We start from the raw sequence: 221 nt of genomic DNA, 5'->3' as shown, positions 1-221 counted from the left end.
ATGTTGTTCCTTGGTGATGACTCCACCTTTTCCGCTTCAGCTTTTGATATTTTGCCTCTATGTGAGGGAAGCTCCGTGTTCTTCAACGGTAATGTCTTCAATGGGGAAGACTTGGGCGCAATGCAAGATCGAGATTTGGGAGTCTTTGATTTCAACAGTGGGAAAATAGAGCTGGTGCAAAAAATCCCTGAATATGCCAAGCTGTTTTGGCCTCCACCTCC

The 221-nt window shown here is 45.7% G+C and overlaps 1 protein-coding gene across 1 annotated transcript in view; it reads left to right on the top strand.

Annotated features, from left to right (window-relative positions):
- The window catches only part of LOC17874290 (F-box protein SKIP23), a gene marked incomplete at its 3' end in the record, with an annotated part of 1,178 nt that extends 959 nt beyond the window's left edge, over positions 1-219 (top strand). The window contains exon 2 of the mRNA XM_006279100.2: positions 1-219. Coding sequence (XP_006279162.2) covers positions 1-219 — 219 coding nt within the window.
- Positions 220-221: the final 2 nt, after the last annotated feature.

The sequence above is a fragment of the Capsella rubella genome, unplaced genomic scaffold (assembly GCF_000375325.1).
Source record: "Capsella rubella cultivar Monte Gargano unplaced genomic scaffold, Caprub1_0 scaffold_135, whole genome shotgun sequence".
NCBI lineage: Eukaryota > Viridiplantae > Streptophyta > Magnoliopsida > Brassicales > Brassicaceae > Capsella > Capsella rubella.
This window is presented reverse-complemented; position numbering and strand designations above follow the sequence as displayed.